Raw genomic sequence first — 25,056 nt, forward strand, 5'->3', positions numbered from 1 at the left:
ATGAACACAGATATTCCAAAGATATTTGGAAGAATTCTTGTAACCAAACAGTTATTGACCACCATTGAATGAAAAAACTGCTTTATAAATACTTTGCTCTGCAGAACAAAAAAGAAGATATTTTCAAGAATGTAGGCAGAAAACAGTTCTGGAGCACTTTTGACTACCATTCCTACTATGTTAATCAGGGGTGGCATTTAAAGTGTCTGTTTTGTTTATACTTAAGGCAAGTTCAATTTTTTGTTCTGAAAAAAGGTCTAGGAACAGTCTATCAGAGTAAATTTTAAATATTAGGAATGATTATTATAATGAAAATTAAAAATCTTGCTTACTATCTCGAATAGTAACCATTGGATACCAAATGTCACATTACTCCATTCTTTCAAGCATCCTTAAGCATTACTATTATCAACAGACACATCATTCATATTTTTCTTTAATTATGTTGCAAATAACATCCAGATATATTGTTAACAATTGGTTGTGTGATCAGTGATACCATAAAAAGCAAAGAGTCCAAATCAAGCTGTGAAGTCTTGCCTCCTATCTATTCACAAAGTTATAGCTGAAGATTGACCTGTTGCTAAACGATGGACCTGCAGACAGATTCTCAAGTCTGTCTGTATATAAACCCATCAAGTGTGCGCAGCAGTGGGATTGCTTGGGACCTGCGAATCTGGAATCTTTCCTCTAGACATGAAAACAGGATGAGCCTCTGCAGTTCTTTTTTATCCGTGTCAAACAAAAAAACACTAATCTGTTTTAAAGAAGCTTCTCCAGTCTGAATGAAGTCCATGGTGTCAGACCTTTGGCCCTGGAAGTCTTGAAGAATGCCCATTTTAAGGGAGTAGTGTTTTGGGGAATTTCCTTTAATGGGAATAATCAACCGTGGAAATATGTAAATGATTGCATATCAAATATTGAGATTTGGCATCATTTTTGGTTTAGGTTTATACAGTTTACAGCTTTATAACACAGTGACTGAGGGACCAATATAAATCCTCTCCAAATTATGAAATTACAGGAGGCATCACATGCGTTTCGCTGTGACGGCACTTCTCCCTTGCGTTGCTCAGTCTGCCACAATCCCATAGCAAAACAAATAGTCATAATCTTCCTTCATACAAACACACTGAGCTGTCCACAGTTAGCATGCCGGCTGACCTATCTGGTAGGGTGACCTTTCTTCATTTTAACATTTAAGGTGCAACGGATGTATCTTTATCCCCTTTGAAATCCCAAGTGACAATGATGCTCATCTTTGCAGTTGTCGATTTCAAAATATTTGACTTGCCTGAAGGAAACATGGAAAACCGTACCCACCAGACAGCTCAGTCCTCAGTACTATTACATGCAGCAGTGCTATGTCAACAGGGACAGACCTCAGACTAGACACTATCAGATATTCAGAAGCAACAGGTAAATCCAGTACACGCACAACAGGAAATCGCTTGATAATACCACGGTTAAGCAGTGAAATTCTTTATTATATAATTGCATTGGAATGAAAAGGCTAATTAAAATGATATCTGTTTATGCATTTTTTTAACAAGTCTTACATCGCTTAGAACTTCAGTCTGATGGGACCAAAGATCTATATACAGCTGGGATGTGCAAGTTAACTCCATTCTTTTGTCACACCACAATTTCAAAGGCAAGTTTTTTTCCTTAAGATATGGAATGATTCATCTCCATGTTTAGGTCTTATCAAATAATTTTCCATTGTGTATTTATTTGCACATTTATTAACCGATGACTAGAGAATATGCCACTTATCAGACGCCAGTAAATGCTTGAGCACCTGTGGTGTTTGGGATATTCAAAGGATCTCCAGCTACCAACTCTTCAAGAACCTGACATATACTAAGAGCTTTTTCTATGACCCGAAGTATGAAGATCATTTTATAAGGGCCTTCTCCACAAAGCAGAGGTCAGGCTGGCATTTCATCGTCTCAAGCTCCACATTAATTTGTTGGTTTATATGATTGAGCTCCCCACAGTATCGTAGTTTATATTTCATCCTAACCCCAGAAGTTTCCATTATTCACCATGGAAATCTCTTTTTTTTGCACATCCCCTAAAAAGAGAAACTTTGAGCCCTTGTCATGCTTCATATCTTAGGTCCAAACTGAGGGTTTCTGATTTTAGTCTAAAATGTCTTTTCTGTACTTCAGTCGTAGCACAACTGCCATAGGGGCAACATGAATGAAACGCCCAGCTAACATGACACAATCAAATACAAATCAAGATCAACTCAAAGAAGTATCATCTTTACCTGGATAAAAAATGACAACCATGCTCATTGGAGCTGTACTTTAAACAACAAATGTCAAGGGCCAAATCAAGTGCTCCGCTGAGGCAACGTTACCGGTGCTTTATAGTTTGAAGTGCTCCTGAGTGACAGACAACCATCAAGGTCAAAATCAAACTCTTTACTAAAGCTATGATCACCTCTGATTCAGGGCAAAAAAGGAGAACCTTTGCTGCCCACTACGCAGAATGGCTTTTTTTATGCAGGAGTTGCATACAAATTTACTCCAATCGCTAAGCATAATCCTCTCTTACAGTGTAAAGTCATGTCTCTGGGATTGTACTTCTCAGTAGGACGTGCCATGACAAGCGTACAAAGATTTATTCCCAAAAGTTTCTAGACAAAACATTTGAAACGTTCTTAGATGTGACCATTAAATGTTATCTAAATCCACAATAAGAGAATGGTAAGTACACTCCAGAAGTGATGTAACAAAGCTACAGATATAACACGCCCCATAGACAAAGCAAACTCTGCACCTCTACATTATGGGTTCTCTCTGTAGTCTTTGCCCCTCAAAAGCTAGGCACAAACAGACTAAGACAGTGGAAGGAAAATATATATATATAACTAAATAAAAAAATAGACAAAAAATAAATCAGACAAATAATAAATGACACTGTCATTAAATTATCGGTTTAGTGCCCTACATTAACCCAGTCAGCTTCTGCCTTCGATAGGCCAGGCTGAGTGAAAGATCAGCCCATGTTAAACCTATGGTTCTTCTAGACAACATTATGTAAATTTACAGTATACAGTTTTGAATTCACCATGCAAGAATACTTTTTTCATTTAATAGCTCGATCTACATCCAGAATAATTTACATAAAAGGACACATTGTTGAACCAGAGCTCGGATGGTGATAACCGTGGTAACTGAGCGCATCCAGAAGAGCAGGAGGAAGCTGAGGGGGGTGGAATGGATTGGGGGTGGTGGGGAACGTGGATGTGTTGTGTAGGGTCGATCAGCGACACTCCCACACTTTTACTGTTTGATCTACGCTTCCGGTGATGACGTACGGAGCAGACTTGTGGAAATCTGTGGAAAGATGAAAGACACTATTAAAATTGAGTTTAAATTATGAAAACAACGTCTTGAATGTACTGTAAGCATTAAAAAACATTGTATGTATTTGTATTCTGGAGAATCAAACAGATTCCAAGAAAATATAGATCAGTTCTCTATCCACACCAAAACCATCACTTCAATCTAGAGGCTGAAAAATGAGTGCCATGTACAGAAAAGCATTCAAAGCCTGAATCTGCCCAGAAACATAATGGGGAGCTGTCTGGATAACAAGAAGCATCCCTAGAGAGCTTCAGTGCCTTGATCTACAAACAAAGATGTGGACTCAAACAGATAAAAAAGACTGAATAGTTGAGCTTCGTTCCACAAACACACTGCCAGCAGCTATCAGGTAGTGCCTTTTGTGTCTGAGAGCTGTACAATCTCATCCTAGAAAAATCACTCTGGGGTAACGAAGATGTACACTTTCATGATGCATCGGCCCCCAGGTGATCTAAACAACTGCTAGTTGTTTAAAAAAAACTGTCAAGTGAGAAAACGGGAGTAGATATCAACCGCTTACCCAGAGAGGTTACAAAATGTTCATGGGCACTCAAGGTCTTCATGCAGCGTTTGTTTTTGTAGTCCCAGATCCTCAAAGTTTTGTCATCAGCACAGCTCATAATAAACTTCCCTCCAGGGTGCACAAGTACCCCGCGCACCCAATTATCGTGGCCGACCTGAAAAAACACCAAACAACAGAGTTCAGACACATTCGGTCAAAAAAACAATTCTATCAGACAAACAGTCATATTCTCCCCTACAGAGAATAGCAGCTATTTCACCAAAGCTACTCACCAGGGTCATAAGGCACATGCCAGTGCTCACATCCCACATCTTGATAGTTTTGTCTCTAGATCCAGACAGCAGGAAAGGTCCAGGTTTCCCACTCTTCTTGGTCTGTCAAGAAAGAACAGATATGAAACATCTTAACATGTCTCACACACAGCCTGCACTAAACATGTTAATATTTAAGGCACACCTAAAATAAATGAAAAATGCACCGGTGCATGGGCAAGTCTCTAACACACAATAGTGTTATGAAAATGGCTCTGTTAAGACTAATGCACCATACACAGCATAAACAGAGAGGCCCTACAGGAGGTGCATATATTACAGACATCCAATAATAAACACCACTCGGTAAATCACCGATCCCTGGATACAGCCCATGGAACACATATACAGAAACCAATACCACATCTCCTCCATAATATATAAAAAACTATATTAAAATATAACACTTATGCTCTTTTTAAAATATATATATATATATATAATAAATTTAGATGGATTGCTATGCAAGGTTTCAGTTTTCTCGATGACATAAAAAGCTAAATTATTGTTGAGAGATTATTGTTGGTGTTGACAGGCTGGCATGCTCAGACAAGTATGTTCAAGCAAAGAGAGGGTGTAAATGACATGCGGAACATATCCGACAGTGTTAATGATGTCAAAAGATTCTGGTCTTTAATACAACGTAAACTGGTTTAACAGACAACTAACCAAAATAACATGGCCTGATCCTTTTAAGTAGTACAGGGGAAGTTCCCCTCACACAACAATAGTATGCTTCATCAGATAAATAAGAAATTGCACACGGTTGATCATAAGACTTGCAAAAATTAAAATGGTACTGTCTTCACCTTAGGCCATCAAGTGCTAATCCCTCCAATGTTATTTCATGGCCGAGCTCAAACTAATGCCTGTTTCAATTTTGGTAAAAATCAAAGGGTACATCACATGTTTACAAGGCACTGCCAAAACAGACTATTATACAATCCTGTATTACTACATCTTTTGTTTCGAAATGTATCCATGAAACCGAGAACCCAATGTTAACCTAAATTTAAACGTTTGTTTACTAACTGATTGTTACAATGCTGTCTGAGGTCACAAAAAATATATATACGTTTATATCTGAGAACAGATTTCATGCAGCCTCTGTAGCAGAAATGAAAGCAGCAAGCACCACGCTTATTAAAATTATGTATAACAGGACAACATCAATCGTCTCTGACAAACGTTTTTGAGATGTACTCACCTCAGAGCCAGTGGCCTCCAGGATAGTGGGATGGGCACTTTCAGGGGCCCATGAAATGCACTCCACCACATGCTCGTGCTCCCGTAGCTCGGCCTTGCATTCTTTTGATGCGACCACCCAAACACGTACCGTCTGGTCATTAGAACTACTGGCGATCAGGGTCCCGTCCTGGTTGGGCCGCACCATGCGTACCCATTCTCTGTGGCCAGTGAATGTCTTCACGCAGTACCTGTAAGTGTAGATAACAGATGATTTAATTTCACTTGAATTAATGGGGTTAGATATATTGATCTAACACAATGTAAAAAAAAAAGAAAAAAAAGAATTGTCCTCTTAATAATTCTAGGTTTTGTATCCAAGTAAAGTGCTTTACTATTCGTCTGCCAGTATGCCCAAATATTAATTTAAAGGCATGTTAAAGTACTTACCCAGTGGCCACCTCCCACATTTTAATGGTTTTATCCCTTGAGGCAGAAACTATATGATCACCATTGGGCATAATAGCTACGGATGAAACATTATGGTCATGTCCTGAAAAGAGGAAAAAACTCATTAAAATTGAATAAAAAAAATTAAATCATCAATATCATCCAAATCTGACCAAAAACTACACTGATTGTCCAATACAGAAACATTTAATTAATTCCGCAACTAAGCACAAAACACACCACAGAAATCCGACTGTCATGCACATTACTGTCTGACAATGACTGGTTGAGCTGTAGAACATACTGAACAATTTAATGGAGAATAAGAAGCTGCTAATTTGCTTTGGGCTGCTTTGTTCTCGGTGTGATGGAAAGAGAAGAGCTAATTACACAGAACCCCATATTTAAGCCGCCGAATAGATGATGAAACTAAGTAGCCTAGAAAAATCTGTCTTAATATGGGGGGAGAGGCGCAAAATGTTATCACGTCTTCAAGAGGATAATTAAACTGCTGTCCAAATCTCCTTATCTTTGCCAAAGCGGCAAACCCACCAAGCGAGACAGAGAGAGAGAGTAAGGGAGACTAGGCAGACGGGGGACTTGCAAACAGAAGGAAGGGGTCCCTTTTCCGCCTCTTCGAATCTGTTAGTCTACCCTAGTCTCAGGGCAATATGCCAGTTGCGGTGATGGAGTGTAAATTACAAGCCTTTGGATTTGAGCACATTACAAGCTGGTGCACACGTTATTTGGATTATTACCAGTCAGGGTTTACAAATTCTTGATGTGGATTACAAATTACTGAGGGGAAACTGACAACATCAGTTGGGAATCTTGAGTGTTAGATTTCCAGCATGGGTGAGGAAAATCGGCAGTTATAATGCAGAACCCATAAGTCTAAATGCTAATTCTCTTCTGGTGTGATGTCCCGTAAGCCTGAAGGCTCCGATTTCTAAGAAAAGCTATTAAAATTTACCAAGTAATTAGGATTTTAAACAAGAACACAGCCTAAGGTATGACATGCCAAGCCTCACTCTCATTCAAAAGAATAAAAAAAAAACAGAGAAAAACATGGTTCACTCACTAATATCTCAAAGCTTACCTCTAAAAGGAAAAGGAAAAGAACCTAGTAATAGGTGAGGAAATGTGTCACAGGCCGCTCCTATAATAGACAGTCTCTCTCTTATGGATTTGTTGGCAAGCTGGCACTTTAATGAGCTGCATTCAACACCTGCCTCCTGACACTCTATTCCCCCTCGAGACAGCCATCCGCTCCTAACAGTTCCCAGAACCAATGAAAACATCTGATACTACATGCTATGCTCACCATGCATGGTCCTGATGCACTCGAAACCCTGGAAATCCCACAGCTTAATGGTCATGTCTGCTGAACAGGAGGCTAGCAGCTTTCCAGTATGGTCAAAAGAGATGTCCTGCACAGAGTCTGTGTGGCCCTTAAGAGTGCGCTCAAAATCTCCTGTTTCATAGTCCCATACCTGAAACAGACACAGACTGTGTTATAAGCCAACTCATGCTGACATGGCATCAATTCAATGACAAAACCCATTAATTTGTGCTTATAAGATTCCAAACAAGTCAAAGCATAAAAGGCAGGTTTGGGCTTGCGGCTGCTATTATATTTCCAGTAAACCAACTGGGTAACATCTTACTATGAGATTCAATTCATTGACATTATTCAATGCAACTTGCAGCACGAAATAAAGAATACGTTTACATAATTTATAGATAAACCAATACATTTTAACAGGTTAAATAATTTATGTATGACAGCTAATGCAAAAAATGTAAATGTTACATTCTAATCACGTCTTACTAACATATGTCGTGCAGCATTTTAGAACTAATAAATGTAACAGAGTGCCCTATGTATCCAACCTATGATGTGAATGTTTGTTAGCCACAAGAATATGTCCCCAAAATCTCATCCACCATTATCCTAATAGAACCCACTGCACACCAAGCAAAATATTTTGACATTGCGTTCCTCCTAAAATTCAGCTTTCATCATTTTTACTTTATCATTAAAGCATGGTGAAGTGGTGTGAATGTTATCTGCTTGTTCGCCTGGATGCAGCAGTATGATAAACAGCCTCCGGGCTTAATGTGATGATCAAGTTTCAGCAGTTTTAGGCTGCAGACACACAGGGATAAGCTCTGTCTGCTGCGCAGGGGGCTGCTGACAGAAGCCCCTCCACCTGCTTATCTGCCTCCTGCTTCCGAAACAGCCAACCCAGCCGTGTGCTTGTATTAAACATTCACACAAAAACCTGATGTGTCACACCTTGGTTAGTCAAGCACGAAGAGCATGCATCAACCATGTAGCTTAAACTGCTTTTCTATTATACAACATCTGTTGGCGTTGCACCCAGTGTGTAACTAAGGGTTTTCAGCAAGGGAACGGAAAATAAAAGGCCATGCTAAAATCAACTATGCAGTTTAGCTTGAGGAAAGAGAGCTTATTTTAGCAAAGCCTGCTGAAATTTCAGATAAAGCCTAGAAGTAAAAGCTTAAACTATTCGAGCAGTCATGTGTTCATGCACATGTATAAAATCTCAAAGTCTGAAATAACCTCCTGCGTGAAACTAATCTACAAGTCATTTAGCCGACTGTGAAAGACCCCGTGTAAAAGTCTTGTCAAGTGCCAAAAAGAAAATCTGTCAAACATGATCTGATTGACAACAAGAAAAAAATAGAGCAAATAAAATTAAGTCTAACCACATCCACATTACACTGGGCAGAAGTGAGGTAGAAACGCATTCAGCTGCACAGCTTCAGGGCTCCGTGACAACCAGCTATGAATATGTGGATGTAGAGAATGGGGCAGAATATATTTGGATGCGCTCTGGCTGTCTGGCTGAGAGCAGCCCATGTTAAAAGGGAGAGGGCTGGGGATTTTTAGGGAAGGATTTAATAGCACACTGTATGAAACTGGGACACAGTAGGAGGGGGTTACAGCCCAGTCTTGCCAGGCTCAGGTTGGTGCCCATAGCTGCCGGCAGTGAGGTGAAGGATGAATTGCTGGTAAAACAAGAGCAGAGGAATCCTTTGTAGGGGCCATTCAGAATAAAACGTTGAGAAAGGAAGTGCTTTGCATACATCATACGACCTAAAGGCTGAACAAAAACGGAAAAGCCATCCTGGTTTTAAATAAATTAATAAGTGGCTGTCTGAACAATTGAAGTTTTTGGAGAGAGTGCTAGACTCTCATATAAAGAGCAGACAGGCAGATATGGGGCATGTCTGGAAGCGGTGCTACTGCCATGGGAATGCTATACTGCTTGTGCAGACCTGTGTATTTAATGTGTCTCAAGAGTCTTCGGTTGAGCCAAGCAAAGAGAGAGGACAGTAAATGCTCGCAGGCAAATGTCCAGCTCATTCAACCCAAAAAACACATTAATGTCATCCAGCAGGGCAGGTTAACCTTATCATTTTTACAAACAGAAATGAAGGGCTAATGTTATGGTACAAGACGCAAGCTATGCAAACACACCACATCACAGAAGATACAGAAGACTGACGTACCTTTATTGTTGCATCCTCTGAGGCAGAAACTATGACACTGAAGACAGGATGGAAAATGACTCTGGTGACAGGACTCCTGTGGCCACTCAGGGCGTATCTCTCAGGAGGACGAGGGATCCATTCTTTGGGGTCTCGCTTCTGTGCAATTGGCCCCCCTAAAGTGATCTCCTCTTTCGCCTCATTCAGTTTTGATTCTAATTCCATCACCTGTGTACAGTTTACAAGTATGTCAGTCATTTAACATGCTGGCTAGTGATTATGATTACAAATGCATAATCACAGTATGCAAAAACATATTATATTGAAATAAAACAAACGCATGAAAGCTGCAGTGATTGCTGCATACTAAGTGTTTCTAACCACTCAATTCATAAATCTCAAAGTATGAATAGATAATGAGTCAAGACCACCTCAATGCTCTTTAATAGGATTCGCATTATATATGAAATGCACAAACCTTTTTCTGCAATCTGATGACTGAAGTCCATTTCTTTTCCAAAAGGCCTGCATATTTCTTATCCAATTCCTCATTCTAGTAACAAATGACGACAGAAGCATTATACCCAAGCATTAAAAAAATGACAGGAATTACACATAGCCTACAGCAAAACAGAAGGCATACACCTAATGTCAACAATAAACTGTCTCTAAATCCCTTTGCATGGGTAAATCTCCAGCGGACAAAGAGCGATTACCAAGTTTACAATTATGTAAACACTGCAGCGACTGCACCGTGAAAAATTAACTTCAGGGTGCCTGGCACCAACGTTCATTCTCACAATCAGCTCTCAGTTCAAAATGTAAAGCCTGTCCACGGTCACAATATAAGCAGATTGGAAATTCAGCTAAGCATCAAATTTTTTGTTCCTTTTCATCTTAATGTGTTGATGTGTTGTTAATGATGTAAGAATAACTACAGCAATAACTACACATTTTGTCTACAGTCCTTCTGCTGTAATCTAGCATGTTACATGTCTGAGAGAGGTGGACTGAAATGTTTCCAGCAGAACAGGTGCTTTCTCAGTGGCGAGAAGAATGAGGGGCAATATTGTGCGTCTCCGAGTCAGAGGGGCATTTCAAGCCCTTGCCGAGGTCTGAACCACCATCTGTCTGAACACTCTGCCGCTGTGGCAGCCAACGGCTAAATAGGAGCCCATCAGCATTGCCAGCCACTTATCACTGCGGCCTGACAGCCCATCGGCTCGCTTTAGCCCTCCGAGAGCCTCCCTTCCTCCACAGTTATGCCTTAAGTCTCAAACCCCAGCCACACAGAACAGCTGGACGGATCGATGATGAGCTTTCTTCCGCCAAATGAACGTGTGTTAATAGCATCCCATTTAATTAAAGTAATCTTTTAGCATCACGGCATCACCCACAGCCCACCTCTCCGTCCTCAAATCTGATCAATAACTCGTCCTCATTCCTTCTTTAAATGTTTATTTATGTAACCAGGAGTGTTTGTATGTGCCAAAGCATCTTTGCGCTTACTATGCCAAACCACTTTCTGCTGAATCTCAGGAATTCTTCTGGTCTACCCTGTGATAATAGAGATTCACTATTCAGTAAATCCCCATATCACCGTGAGCCATCGCTGAGACACAGGGAGAAGAGGGTTTTTTAATCTGCCACACATCATAATTATCTCAGCAGAGTCGGCACTGCTTTAATTTGGCACGTGTGCCGTCAGTCACAACCTCGTACAAAGGCGCAATTTAAACAGGGAATACTTCAATTAAGAAATATCGGCCTGGCTGGTGTTAAAAGCAAGGGGGGTTCCCACACTCACCATGTCTAATTCCGACTCCTTTTTGAAAACTGAATATGCCTCTTCAAATCCATTGGAACGAAGATAATCAGCTATCGCTCGGTTTCTGAAAAACAACAAAAAAACCTTAATTAGTTCTCTTGATAACCAGCTTTTATAACTGTGGAAAAAAATGGCTTTGGTAAATTGCTTTTCAGACAACTGAGAGAACATGCTTTTCTGAGCATACACACATATGAAGCCTGCCTACATAATTTCAGTTTGGGTATTTAAAAAAAAAAAAAGACATTTTAAGAGACATTGGTAGGTCACAATGAATCAGTAATCAATAGTTAACACAATGTCAGTGTTTCCACCATATGAGCATCTGCCTGGAGTCTAACATTAAAAACATTCAGGTCGTCAAACAGATGAGATGCTTCTCGCCTTTTTATCTGTGGATCTGACTGAAGCAAAAATGTTATATTTTACCATATGCTTGAAAAAACATGACATCCAGTTACAGCCTAAACAAAACGTGCAAATGTGTCAATTTTAAGCACTAAGCCTCAGTTTTAACACATTCTGTGAGTTACTGAAGAGTCAGCAAGACAGCGAGCAGAGATATTGCGATATCGAAGACAAAAGACAGCTGTCTGAGACGTCACTCCGTTGTCCAGAGTCTTCCTGGCATTGTGATATCAGAAGAATCCACAACCATGCGGAAAGGCATATTGTGCACATATACGCTTAAAATCAAGATGAGATCCAAGATAGACACCCAAAATTATTACAGCCATAGACCAGACAACAAAGAGACCAAAAGCAAACACACAGAGAGGAACAAAACTTTGGGTGTGGCACAGTTATTTATGATATGATTATACAAACAGTCAGTGGTGAAGGCTGGATGAGTTTCATAGGAAGATGCTGATATAACGAAGCTCTACCAGCAGATTCACTGCAGCGTGTGAGAATGAGGGTTTTATGATTAAAGTCGAGGTCAGGACAGGGTTATCTCTCATGTGACAGGCAGCCGAAAGGATCTAGACCCTGCATTATTCTGGAGGGCATCTGTGTGCGTGTCTGGTCTTTGCTTTGTTGTCTTTGTAGGGTGGGATATGTTCAACAGACACCTTAGCCAGAGATTTAACAGAGCAACACTGCGTCTTTGACTTGGAACAGAACACCTTAAAACAAAACTAGCAATGTGACCTATGTGTCCAATATCAAGTTCATCTTATAAAAAATGTGTTGAATATCAATAAATTAGGCGTATGATGTTTCAGCTTTTCTTTCATTATTGATGGGGAGACAAGTAACAAAGATTAGGTACCAAGCACTCACAGCATCTACATCAATCCACACATAGGTGATTTCCTACCGAACGGGGATGTCTACCATTCACAAAGTTGTACATATTTCCATTTCTTGAAAAACCTATGATGCATTTTGTGCTGGTCTTCATATACATTTACATTTATGCATTTGGCAGACGCTTTTGGATAAAAGTGTCTGCCAAATGCCTAAATGTAAATGTTTTATCCAAAGCGACTTACATTGCAATGTCCTATACATTTATACATAGGTATGTGCGATCTCCTGGGATCAAACCCACAACCTGGCGTTGTTTACGCAATGCTCTTACCACTGAGCTACAGGAAAGCTCAGGTATGCATATACCTGCCTGTATTTCACCCCTATCGAAGCCCAATATGCAAATTACAGCCATGTACTAGAGCAATTTTTACAATCCTGCTAGTTATACTGTCTCCCACAAACCAATTGGAAAATTGAAGTGGTAAAACATGAGGTTCAAAAGTCACTTCCAACTATCCAAACAGTTTAAAAGGACAGAAAAACTGGAGATGGCAAAAAAACAGTGAACAAACAAATGAGTGCTCACACCATTGTGCAGGTATCCATGGAAACCGAGGAGGAAAAGCCGTAATGACGAACAAGAGTGGGCAGAGATGCTGAAGACGGAGAACAAAAGACACTCATTTTATCAGACTACTCCATTATGAGAGCATATGCAAAATGGCTAGAATTCATCTTTGGGCGACATAGGCACACTTGAATGTTGAGAGAAACTTGCATAGTTTTCGAAACATGTATTCTATCAATTATGTAATGAATAATGTACAGAGACACATGACTACTATTTTTAGTACACTGGAGGGAAGACAGAGCAGCTTTCAAAACCATGAGACTCGATCTGTAACCCTAGAACCAGTTCTTCCCAAACATCATATATAAATCACATTTAGAGGGGCTGTGTAGCGCATCTAATCGAGCGAGAGGTGCAAGCGATCACATTAAAGTGTTCTGCACAAGACAGGAGCAGCATTACCTCACTGCTTCTGGTGTCGCGTCATCTTGCTCGAATCATTTCCGCTCTGCGCTCGCTTCCGCATCCACATCACCACTGCCAGCCAGACAACATCCCATACCCCTCCCATCCCGACTCCCCACACCCAATCCATCTCTCCTCAGTAAACAAACGCAGCCTTATCAGACTCCCATGAGCCCTCTGGGTCTATCTTGTTTTATGACCGCCTCTGGCATGTGGATTTGCTTAACTTATCATCAAGCTGCCATCATGGATCAGAATGCAGCATCACAGGACTGCAAAAAGAGTCCCTTAGCAGTATTTGGGAGACTGTGACCTTTCTGCAAACAGAGGTAAAGTCTGATCTCCCCTGCAGCTAGCCTGTAAATGAAAGAACACGGCTGGCATTAAAAGGCTTTCATCGAACCCAGCACTTTCTATATGCAGCGCTATCCAGGGATTCAGCAAAAGAGATGATTATCCCTTCGACAAAAAGTACCTGAGCGGAGGTCGACATGTCTCCGCTGAGTAAGCGCACATGTGGTGTTTTTAAGCAGCCAAGAGGAATTTACACAGGTTTCCAAGAAAAGCCAGTAAAACAAATGCTTTCATTCAATCTTCGACCAAAACAAACACATTTTTACTGAAAAGAGGGGGCCCGAACCACAGGGACTGGAATTGATAGGTTTGGACCGGTAAATTGCCACACACAACCCAACATAAACAATGAACATTGAGATCGACCTGTCATGAGAGATATGTAAAATCAGAAAGAAAACACACAAAATGGCCCAAAATTTTAAACGAGTAGAGAGGAAACAGTCACTCAAAGAAATAAAACAAAAAACATTCAGATCTTATTTTAGTGATTTAAATGTTGCTTAATTGCAAAAGCTACATATGTTCTTGTAGTTCAGAGACAGCAGGGCTTGAATTGGTGTGTGTTGAGGGCACTCAGAATTGGATGTGTATGTGTGCGCAGCATGGGAGTGTTGTGCCAGCTGTCTCATGCACACACTACAAGCCCCTTTGACAACAGCGTTAACGAGATTTGGGCTGTACAGCAGAGGCCACAGCCCTTTAAGATGACTAGCCGAGTAGGGTCTTACCACTAAAGCTGTGTTATTGTATAGTTACCTGAATTAAAACCTGAGCCCCAGCAAAATCCCACACATATATGCGCACACAGGCTGTAGCAGAGTAATTTCCACATTCTTGACAGAGGAAGCATTAAATTACACATTCATGCTCCCTTGCCCGTGTGAAGGGTTTGAGGTTGACAGCGTTATCTCATGAAGCATGTGGCACTAATGCATGTATAATGTGTGTGAAGAATCGCTGCTCCTCCACAGGAATTTCACTTTTTTTGTAAACGTATATTAAACCACGAACCTTACATAAATTGTCATGCAAGCTATACTACAGTCATTTATAACCATTTTGTCATCTCTCTACATTTTTGCTATTTCAATTAGCTTACTTTAACTGCCCAGTACCCACAATGACATATTAAACTTCAGTCTGGGGTCTAGACTGACTCTAGGGATGCTGCGGTAGCAACCAGGCTGACGGATGAAGCCCTTTAAGCAGCAGAAGGGCCACTGCCTCCTCCGTGTGCCAGTCTGCAGATTAAATCCATACTGCTGATGGGATCCCTGCTGATTGGCTGGCGGCAGCTTCATCAGAGCTCGCCAGGGGCTGGCAATAACTGCTTCGCTCATAGAGGTGGTCCCCAGAGCCCAGGCCTGCCCACTCCTGCCACAGATACAGCACAAAACAATGCTGTGCCAATTATTTTCAGTATTCCACAAATAAAAATATGCCCTCATTGCAAATGTAGAGAAACGCTTTCAGCATAAAATGTTTGGAATTATATGAATGTGAAAAAGTGAACTTAGAACCTGAATTTGTCTAAATGTATGCATTTGAATGACAATATGAGAGTGGTTTTCAAATGTGTAATGCACTAGTTGTCCCACTTCAATGAGATTCTATCAAATAAGCAAGAAAGCTCCTAGCTAAGGCATTTTTGAGGTTCCTGGGTGGGCTATGATTTTAGAAAGTCTCTAACAAGACAATAACAAGAAGATAACGCATTCCTCCATTAACCAGCAAATCTTTTTAATTATAATAAAAGCCCAGAAGTTATAAAAGGCAAGATCTATTAACAAGGTACAACCACTATTGAATTCAGCAAGCTTGGACCAAATTTCATCGCACTTGCAATAGTAACATAACATGACACATTACATTAGGCTCATATAACATTATCTCGCATGTGAACTGTGTTAAACAAGCACAAGCTTCTGAGGTGGGTTGCACGTTGTATCTGTGCTACGGTAAGCATTGCGATTAGGGATGCAACGAATGTTTGGCAACTGAAAATACTATAAGTGAACTATTGGAGTCAATGGGTGTTGAGATCTTTTTGGTTATAAGCATTATTCAAAATATGTTTCTCTGGGTTCAGAACAAAGAAATTTATACACATTAGGAACAACTCAAAGGTAAGTAAATCACAGAATTTGAATTTTTTGGTGAAGTAGCACTTTAACGGTGTATCTCTCCTAAATTGATTGAATTTTGAATGACTATATAATGATTCAGTGTGTCATTCATCAAAACACTCGCTTCGTTCTTGAATAAATCAGTTATTTTGAGTGAGTTGGTTGGATGATTCACAGACTCACATTTAAAGTAAGGAACATCTCCCTTTATTAACATTGCTGATGCTGAATACATTTTCTAGAGCACTTTAGGAATTTTAGGAAAGTTTATTGTAAATACTAGACACTAGTGCTTTTGAGTCTTCCTAAACTAAACTAAACTAAACTAAACTAAACTAAACTAAACTAAACCTTAAAGCAACGTTTCCCATTCATTGACGAGACTATAGCAGCCCGACGAGCCCCAATTTTTTTTCTATTATAACTAGGGATGGACGATAAATTATCAGCCATATTGGTATCGGCCGATAAATGGTCATTTTAAATGTTATCGGTATCTGCGAAATTTAGGCAGATATATGATAACCGATAAATCATTAATAATTTCCTTTCGTTAAATTTCTTCAGCTTCATGCTGGTCACAGTTAAAATACTGTACATTAGGTATGTCTTTCTGTTGTGATCATTCATACTGCTGGTAGCAAAACATTGTTGATTTTGGTACAGTATGTAGATACAGTATTGATAATATGTAAATTATAGGAACAAAAGCATATTGTTTGAATCAGACTGTCGTCTGAATGCTTTCCGTCTTCAGACCTGTGGCTATTAAGAACATTTTTCTAGGTTGTTCTGGATGAACATCTATAATTTGTTTATTATATAAAAAATATACCAGATAAGTATTAAATTTAAAGAACCTTTAACTAGTTGAAAGTAGGCTTGGTACATGATTTTCAGGGGGGGAGAGGACGAAAGGATACCTTGTGATCTGCAGTGAATGTTTTCAAATAAAAGCAGTTGTCCACACTTTGCATTTTATTTCAGTCTTATGGGACATTATATTAATATTGAGATACTGTATATCGGCCAATATATCCATTATCGGATTCCATTGTATAAGAATTATCGGTTGTTATTATCGGCCAACATTTACATATCGGTGCATCCTTACTTATAAACAAATATTTATTAGAATTTCGTTGTATTCTGCACTGTAGATTCGAGATGGAGCTGTATGAATCACGCACACCCATGACATTTATAATGATGATCTTTCTGCATTATATCCTCCAATATCCTTATTTAGCACCAAAATCCCTTTGTTTAACCTTTCCACATCGCTTTGTTGCCTTCATAGTGCCGATGCCCGGTAGTTATGAACTGAGCGTGTGTGTAATGAGAGAAGGTCCTTGTCGCAGGTCCTGGCAGACAGTTACAAGGGTAAAATGCTCACTGCAGTTCGCAAGTGATTGAAAAAGTAAGGAATAGATCAACAGAACCAAAATGAGTGCGTCATATCGAATACCCGGTTCTTTGAAATTTGGAACCGTTCTAAAATGGAAGCAGTTCTCGATACCCAACCCTACTGTTAACATGAGAATTCCTCCTAGTCTTCAATCTGCCAAGCTTTCAATGCAGAAAAACAATGAGTTATTTGTACAAGTGATTTCATCACTCAGCCTGATGATTTGTAACTAAATTAAACCTCTTTTTATGATGATGTGCAACCATATGACCAATATAAATATTTCCTAGAATCCTGACAAAATAAAACAGACACCACTTATTTACCACTACTACATGTGATGACAGTTAGATAACGTGTAACAAATGATTGAGCAAATCTAATTACAGTCAGTCAGGGGACAAAAAGGGCTAAAAAAGCTAGACAAAAAAATGAACCGGATGTAAAAAGCAGGCCAAAACCCTACAGTGCACAAACATGTCTTTCAGTGGCCTAGAAACGATTTTTAAAGGGTTGAAGTATCATTTCTATATGGCCATCAGCTGAGCTCCATGTATTGAGAATGGCCTAAATAACAAATTCTATTCATGTATTCTTTCTGAGATATCCGTCAATGGAAGAAAATAAGCTGAGGGAGGCAGTCAGCATGTCACTGTCTCCAATTTCCCCTTCCCTATTGTCCTAATGAATCCGGCATAAATGCATCAAAATGCCCCCGGTTTCCGACAAGGATTTGCAAACAAACGTTCCTTTTGGCTGGCAAAAAAAAAGAGATGCATTAGTGGTCTCATTTCTATTTTTGAAATATAGTAACATGACATTTTCCCACACTAATCGATTAAGTTGTATTAACAGACTCATAATTTCAGCCATTAAGAGTCAGAATGAAGTCACATTATGTATATTTACATTGTTCAAGTTCACTAAAGATTATCTTATAAACTGAAAAACAGGCTATGGTCTCAGCTCATTTCAAACTTCATTACCTTATACCTCCAACCATAGAGCTGATTAAACGCTCTTATCAATCCGAGTGCATCCACATTCAAAGGTTAATTATACTGTGTGCAAGACCTCAGGCAGAATCCTTCCTAATATACATACAACTCACAGAACCTATCTTTATCCAAAAACCAATAACCAGCCCAAACCACAGGGTGGGTATATTAAAACAACACATCTGGAGTCAGTGAATTTTCAATGCCGATTCAGAAGGAATATCAGCTAAATGGATTTAAACATGGTACAACTGTAAAAACAGCACTTAATGGTAGCCAAAATCATTCACAAGGGGTGGGGCACATGTGGAACTGTATGAATGCAATTCAACTTTGTAGAAACAAGGAGAGCTTTCGGTGGAGTTCTGAACCAAAAAAAAAGCGTGTGGGGCACCTGATGGGAAACAAAGGGGATGATGATGTCCAGGCTTTGCCTGGACTTTCTGTGGTGACCTGCTCATTGATTCCTCATGACAGAAAAACGATGATCTTTTCAACGGTCAGATTTCATTTGCAAATCTATACCTTCCTTCAATACGGTCAAAAGTTTAATAAAACATCAGCTCTTATGAGGGGGTTGTGATTATCATATCGGCCACACACTTGCACCATTTCCCATAAATTTCATTGCTGCTGTTTTTTTAGAGTCACTTCATATGCAGTTAACTTTATTTTCAGTGCAGCGTTATCACAGTTCATTCTGGGAGAAGAGTTCATAAGGTTTGTGAACTTACAGCTCGTCACGTTGCCTCTGTGACAGCACCATGGTGAAAGCGGGGATAGGGCGGGGGTCAGGTGAACCTCGTGCAGCAACTGCTGTCTCCCTGGCAGGAGAACAGATATAGGATGAAGGGTCCGGCTTGCAGGGTCGTCAGCAGCTCACACCAAAACAAGTCTGCTTAAAAGACTGGCTCCTGGAACACCACGCATTGACAGCCTGCAGGCATCTACAGACCAGACGGTCACTGCATCTGTGGAAGAACAAGACAGATTTTTCATTCGACCAGCCTCAAGGAGAATGTCATGATATACACACATATACAATAATAACAGACCAACAGGTCCAATTAGAAATGTAAATATGAGCAGAGTAGTGTTGACCTAGGCTTAAAAGAGAAAAAAATAATCTAATAATTTATTCACTCTCAAATTGTTCCAAACCTTTTTAAATATCTTTGTTCTGCTAAACACAAGGAAAGATATTTGGAAAATGTCAGTAAACAAACACATTTATTGCTCTAGTAGGGAAAATAAATACTATGTGAGTCAATGGGGGACGAGATCTGTTTGGTTACTGATATTCTTCCAAATATCTTCCTTTGTATTTAGCAGAACAAAGATATTTATACAGGTTTTGAACAATCTAAGGGTGAATAAATTATGACAGAACTTTCATTTTTGGGTGAACTATCCCTTTAGGGCAATAATATTGCCAAATTGGTTTCTCATATTACAAAAGGGTTAACACATTTTTCATCAGGTGTTCAATCTGCTCTATTTCCCCGCAGTACACATTAAACTCTAGTTTGCTCCCCATCTACTCTATCTGCTGCCATGTGGAGCGTTTTGTTATGGACTCATGCTGCTCCTGTAAGAAGCTCTAAACACGTGTAAGAGGGACCAATGACCCAGATTTTAACATCAACCTATTTCTGCGCTCCAGTGAGATAAACAGCTTGAGAGCAACAAGAAGATCTCAGAACCTGAATGAAAAAATGAATCATTTTTAGATATTGCTGTAAACAAACAGCTTGACTATTAGAGGGTTAATTCAGGCGCTCCCTCCAAAACGCAGAAGGGGAAACACTGTAAGCCTCTTAGTCCAGACCTGGATTGAAGTTAGAGCCCTAAATCTAGCTCAAGAGGGTCCACGGTATTACTCAAGACAAACAAGAGGTCTGAACACAACATTCCTTACCCAAGCATACAGGAAAAACATGTAACACTCAAAGTCATTCCACATTTCCAACAACACGTAAATCTGAAAGTTTCAGCACTTAGTCACAGACAGGTATAAATTACGCACTTTCAAACCAACTAGTAATAATCATAGAATCAGAGAACAGCCTTTATCAGCATTGAGTATGTTGAGTTGATCTCAGGCTGATCAATTGCCAGATATAAAGCAGCAATTGAACTATGAATGATTAGAGGCTGTGACATGCTACTTTCATTCACAGAACTGTCACTGCAACTGCTAGATAATCATAGAAAACTAACAGAGAAGCAAACATATAATGACAACTATAACAGGCAGTGCCCTCCTTTCTGTACTAAAACCCACCCTATAAACTGAATGCGTGAACAGTGATGGCAGCAGGAATTCATGTGAGGATTGGAATGCGAATTAGATATGCAAAGAGCAAGAAGGGCTCTTAATTCTTCATCTCGTCCTTTTCAATTTCATTGCTCTATTGAAATGGGACTTGTAATGACATGGCAGCTCTTTCACTTAGCCCTTTGCCATACTAAACATTAAAGAGAGAGCTGAGGGTACAGAGAGGAATCCAAATCAAGCAAACAACTCAGGTCTGTTGAAGCAACAAAAGAATGCCTCAGGCTAAGCACAATACCAGAATGTGGGAGTGATACAGGACTTCTGTAAACCAACCTTCCTGTAATGTCTAAAATTTGATTAGGGTATAAAAAAGATATAGGCCTACAAAAAGCATAATAAGCACTTACATTTATGAGCTTATTCATTCCTAGACTAAGCCAAACCTAAACAAACCAAAACTAGCCATTTAGCATATAACATGTCAACCATCACATAAAACATTAAAGGGATAGTTCAGCCAAAAACTCAAATTTGCCAAATATTTACTCACCCTCAGGCCATCTGAGATGTAGGTGACATTTGTTCTTCAGTAGAACCATAAAGAAGATTGATTTGTAAATCCGCAGCCCTCTCTGCTTCATTTAATGGGAGTCTATGGGGTCCACCTGTCTAAGAGTTCCTAAAGCACATAATTCCAAAAAGCGGCTCCTGTCAACGTTTCGTGAAGCGAATCGTTTGATATTTTCAAACAAACTCATTTTTATTAATATTAGACATTATGTGGAGACTGCACACAATTGCAATCATCTTGTAATATTTGGTGGTGGATGGCATACCAGCGTCTGATACGTTCAGCGCCAACTGCAGAAAGGGAGTGTTGAGGCTGTACAGTATGGCTAATATTATTAAAAATTACCATCAGATTTATGAAAATATAGAGCGAATCACTTCACGAAACGTCAACATGTCGCCAGGAGCCGCTTTTTGGAATTATGTGCTTTAGGAACACTTAGAATGGCGGACCCTATAAACTCCCATTATATGAAGCAGACAGGGCTGTGGATTTACCAAACAAACAATCTTCTTTATGGTTCTACTCAAGAAAAAATGTCACCTACATCTCGGATGGCCTGAGGGTGAGTAAATACTGCAAATTTGAGTTTTTGTCTGAAATATCTCTTTAATATAATACTATTGATACAGACAATTTTTGCCACCATCTTAAAATGTACACACATCCTACATACAAACACCAGAGCTTTTAGTTGCCATGGTGAACACATTACTGATCCCCAATGGCACCAAAATGCATCGTGTTCTTTTCTTGGCAACCATTAAGAATCATATGCACAACCATAAAGCAAAGCAAACCCATCATTTTAATAAAAAGTATTGCAACACAGTAGATCTTGCCTTGCTATCATCATCATCCCGGACGTTACAAACTGCCTGTTGGAATTCACCAACGTACAATTACACTAGCCTGTGCACTGCATTATTTCAGCCAAGGGCTTGGATGGGTCTCTTAGCAACTGTCTGTGTGTAGCAAAACCACAAAGCTCAGGCAACGGAGTCCAGTAGCTTATCCGTTAGTGCTATAAAAAGAACAAAACTGACACGCATGCTATTGAGACAAAGAAAGAAACAAAAGAAATCTTGCATCTCCCACATGTTTGCTCATCACCTTTTATTAGTGATGCACCAATACCATTTTTTAATGACAGAGTAAAGTCCCTTTTCACAACACAGTCTGAGACAAATAAAAATAGAATAGCTTCATGATAAAAAACAACTTCACCTTAAACATACATGAAAAAATGTATAAACTCGTCCTAAAGATTTTGTGACAGTATGCAAGGGAGATTAGTAAATGACTTGTCAAACACCTCCGTTTCATAACCTCGAATTAAACTCGTACAAATGCTCTCTGGGTAGGACAGCTCACCTGGTTATGAGATACAGTTTTGAAACTCACTTAAAAAACATTATGTGCTTGTCGCAAACTTTTAAAGCAAATTTCAGTCAGTTATCTCACATGAGCTATCTGTCTTTTGGTGCAAGTAAATGAGCTTAGTTTCGTGCCCGATAACAATACTGGTATCGGTGCATCCCAGCTGTCTAGAAGTGCAAATATGTTAGATGATGCAGATATTCAACAGGGACACAGGTAATAAAATACAAATTAATTCTAAGAGAAGAGTAAAATCCGCTACCATCTCAAACCCCAAAACAGTGAAGTCTGCTGGCATGGTTTTCCTCAAGCTTATTCAAGATGTTAAGACCAATGAAAAACGAAACATGCATCTTAGTGGAATTGTGCAAGCTGGCAAAGATAGCCGGCCAATAAAGCTTTAAGTAATAACCACTTCTGTTGGTCTCTTGATAGAATTGCCAAGATTACCGGATCACAGTACATTTCCGCTGAGGCACAGAGAGAGAGTCCAAAGATGGGCACCATCTTGAGACCGTATGTCAAAGACATTTAAAGATGTATTTTCTTACATAGTGATGAAAAAAATATTATTACAACTAATGATTTTTTTATTTTATTAAAACTCTCCAATAAACATACACTGTGAACACGCTAGCAATTAATTATGATCAAAGACACCTGTTAAACATCTACAAGTAGAGAGCACACCTAACTTGGTTCAACAACTTGAAAACACAACGAACCGAGCACTGCAGTTTAAAAGCACATGAGTTACAGGTACCACACTGGTTCATAAGATCCTCACACTTGCCTCATCCACATCAAGAAAGAGCAAAGCACAGGTACCCTCCTTTGCAAAACGAAACCATTACACTAATCTATCTTTAAATCACAGCATTAACTCTAGATCAACTTGTGGTTGCATATGCAGACATTACATCAGTGCATTTATTTGATGAGCACAGTTGGCCATGACTCTCCTGTTCCCACACCCTAGCACATCTAACTCCTATTAAATGACTGGAATTAAAAGTACCCAAATACTTAAGTGCATGTGTACAGACAACTTCACGAAGTGTTTGTATGAAGACCAACCATCCCAATAAAAACAGTCGTATCTTGCTGGTCATCTGACCTATATTGGAGATGGGACAACTCGTCCTAAACTGGTCCAGATTGTGTGACAGTCAACGTAGACATAATCGCGCGACTTGTATGCACGTGAGATACCTAAATGTCAACGCTTTAGTTTCGTAACCTCGAATTAAACGCGTGCAAATGCTGTCTAGGTAGGACTGGGACATGTCACCTGGTTTTGAGATATAGCCGGGGTATTTTGAAGCTCACTTGCACAACATGTCAAGTGTATAAGTTATCGAGTCGGACGCACCCTAATAATTGCCTAAATTCAGTCCAGGGACTAACTTCAATATGTTTGAAGAAACAACCATGAGCAACGTATTACCACCAACATGAACACTTGACGAGTTTCATTGTATTGCACTTGCCAAGACAGTAAGGGACACGGCAACGTCAACATTAATGTCAGTGGTTAAAAACGATAAAAACAGATATCTGTTGACACGGACGTTAGCTAACTGTTGCTAGCTAACGTGACATTGATGAAACGACGTGTTGATCCGCCGACTACATACATCTGTAACGAGCCACTTAAACTGCAAACACGACAACGGCAAATAAGTTAAAATACATCCATAACAATCACACAACACGGACGAATAGACTTGCCGAATGATTCAAGACTAGTGAAGAAAAAACAGAAGCTGAACTATTTCTCCAACGGCCGCGTCCGCCATTTTGAGACATTGAGAAAAGGAGGCGCAACATTATCTCCACAACAGCTCTTTGACCGGCGATTTTTCTGTACCATAACCGCAAAGAGATATACAAACAGGGTGTTCTTACCATACAGCGTCCGCGCTGAATGTTTATTCTCGGAAGACGCGTGTAGGGAAGGAAATGAATGTTATTTTCGTGTTGAAAAGAGGGGCTCGAGTCTCGGGGTCTGCCTCCTTGCAGCGCCGCATTCGCCTCTACATAGCACGGGAGCGCGCATGTATGGGCTGACTTCACCAAGCGGAGGCGCGCACGCCCTTCAATCTCACGCCCTCCTTTCAAACATCTACTATGGGCGTTACTTTAATACATATTCAGCTCATCGCCTACCGTATCTATTTTACTGCAGAGAACTTTAAAAGATGAACCACAAATCATTATTTCTCACATCCCACAGTATAATACTTAATCTTAATGTGGGAATATTTAACTCGTTGTGAGCTCCGAAGCGGAGCTGAAAGGTGTCATGACAAATTATACATGATTTACCATATATAGCCTATAATGCAATATAATTAAAATTATATATTACATTTATTTTTTCAGATACCTACAACTGCAAATAGTTGTATATCTCCATCTATATACTTAACTATTTATATAAACAAAA

General features: G+C 39.7%; 1 protein-coding gene across 1 annotated transcript; it reads right to left on the bottom strand.

Moving 5' to 3' along the window:
• Positions 1-420: 420 nt before the first annotated feature.
• Positions 421-24,673, bottom strand: pafah1b1a (platelet-activating factor acetylhydrolase 1b, regulatory subunit 1a). The gene is made up of 11 exons (XM_056756830.1): positions 24,516-24,673; positions 19,113-19,349; positions 11,176-11,260; positions 9,847-9,921; positions 9,390-9,596; positions 7,174-7,342; positions 5,850-5,952; positions 5,422-5,650; positions 4,176-4,277; positions 3,901-4,057; positions 421-3,350 (listed from the first exon to the last, which is right to left on the bottom strand). The coding sequence occupies exons 2-11, from the start codon at positions 19,142-19,144 to the stop codon at positions 3,277-3,279; spliced, it is 1,233 nt and encodes a 410-aa protein (XP_056612808.1). The 5' UTR covers positions 19,145-19,349; positions 24,516-24,673; the 3' UTR covers positions 421-3,276.
• Positions 24,674-25,056: the final 383 nt, after the last annotated feature.

This window comes from Triplophysa dalaica, chromosome 9 (genome assembly GCF_015846415.1).
Source record: "Triplophysa dalaica isolate WHDGS20190420 chromosome 9, ASM1584641v1, whole genome shotgun sequence".
NCBI classification, from domain to species: Eukaryota; Metazoa; Chordata; class Actinopteri; order Cypriniformes; family Nemacheilidae; genus Triplophysa; species Triplophysa dalaica.